Genomic DNA, 1,709 nt, shown 5'->3' on the forward strand with positions numbered 1-1,709 from the left:
TGCCCTGCTCCACCCGCCCATTGCTTCCACCAGGGAATGGGGTTGGGTATTTGCCCCACCTGTCCAGCGCTCCAGCTGGTGAGCGGTGTAGGGAACTTGCCCTGCTCCGCCCATCCGGCACTCCAGCCGGGGAGCAGGATCAGGGCTCAGGGGCTTGCCTGCTTTCCAGCTAGAATGCCAGGCAGGTGGAGTGGGGTAAGCCCCCCCATGCCCTGACCCCGCTCCCCAACAGGACTGCAGGGTGGATTGGGCCAAGCCCTCAATCCCACTGCCTGGCTGCAGCATGGGGTGGACAGGCAGAGCGGGGCAAGCACGAAGGCTGGAGCAGAGCCAGGGTTGTGGGGGAGTGGGCCTGGATGCTAAGGGGGTGGGTTGAACCTTGGCTAGAACCCTGGCACTGATATGTCTAGACTGAGCTCATTGCTTCCTACACTCCCTCCACCATGCTGCTCTCAGTGTGATGGGATATTGTCACGTTGTCCACTTGACTTAAGCTGCTATTTATCGCCCATAATAAATGTTTACCATGAGCTCTAAGAGGAAATTGAGAGAAACTCAAAAACTGTTATGTCATGTGTGAAGAAGCAGAACAAAGTGTTGACTTTAGTGCAGAAAGTGGAAATGTTGGATATGCTCGCTAAGGGTGAAGGTTCATCATCCATGGGTAGCACTTATGGCCTTAATGAGTCGACCATGCATACAGTGAAGAGACATGAGGCAAAAATTAGAGCAAGTGTTGCTGCAAGTGCACCTAAAAGTGCTAAAGTGTCATTCTATACTCATGTTACTACCATACAAAAGATGGAGAAAGCACTGAACATAGGGATTGAGGACCAAACACAGAACAGGGTTCCATTGGAAGGGCCAGTGATAAGAGAAAAATCCAAGAGATTGTGTGATCACTTAAAACAGGATGCTGCATCAACTTCGGGGGAGAGCAGTGTAGCCAAGGAATCGACTTTTATAGCCAGCAAGCGATGGTTTGTGAAGTTCAAAAGAAGGTATGGGCTGCATAATGTTAAATTGGTCGGTGATGCTGCATCTGCAGACTATGAAGCAGTAGCAAGGTTTCCACCCAAGCTGGCCGAACTCACTGAGGAGAAAGGTGACAAACCAGAGCAAGTTTTTAATAAGCAGATGAGACTGACTTATTTTGGAAATGGATGCTGAAGAGAACCTTTCTTTCAAAAGATGAGAAATCTGCTCTGGGTTTTAAGGCTGAAAAAGACTGACTGACCCTTCTCATCTGTGCAAATGCAATGGGGGATTTTATGGTAAAGCCAACGCTCGTTTACCAAGCCCAGAACCCCTGTGCGCTCATGGGCAAAGATAAATATCAGCTACCAGTGTTTTGGAGGTCTAATCAGCATGAGTGGATCACTTCAGTGCTTTTTTATGGACTGGTTTCATAATTGTTTTGTGCATGAAGTGGAACGCTACCTGGCATCAAAGGACCTGGCATTTAAGGTCCTACTGAACCTTGATAATACTCCAAGCCACCCTGCAAGCCTTCAGACTGCACATCCCAACGTGGAGGAGGTTTCTCTGCCTCCAAACACAACATCACTCCTCTAGCCCCTTGACCAAGTTGTCATCACAACTTTTAAAGTTCATTATCTTTTGCCGCATCCTAGATGTTATGGACTCAAGGCAGGAGTAAGTATTATCTAGACCATCCCTGACAGGTGTTTGTCCAACCTGCTCTTAAA

General features: G+C 48.6%; 1 protein-coding gene across 1 annotated transcript; it reads left to right on the top strand.

The window, feature by feature from the left end:
- Positions 1 to 567: 567 nt before the first annotated feature.
- LOC311518441 (tigger transposable element-derived protein 1-like) lies at positions 568 to 1,170 on the top strand (the record flags this gene model as incomplete). The annotated part of the gene is made up of 1 exon (XM_084624266.1): positions 568 to 1,170. The coding sequence occupies one exon, from the start codon at positions 568 to 570 to the stop codon at positions 1,168 to 1,170; it is 603 nt and encodes a 200-aa protein (XP_084480392.1).
- Positions 1,171 to 1,709: the final 539 nt, after the last annotated feature.

Source organism: Lepidochelys olivacea (assembly GCF_965140295.1).
Source record: "Lepidochelys olivacea isolate rLepOli2 genome assembly, chromosome: 3".
Lineage (NCBI taxonomy): Eukaryota > Metazoa > Chordata > Testudines > Cheloniidae > Lepidochelys > Lepidochelys olivacea.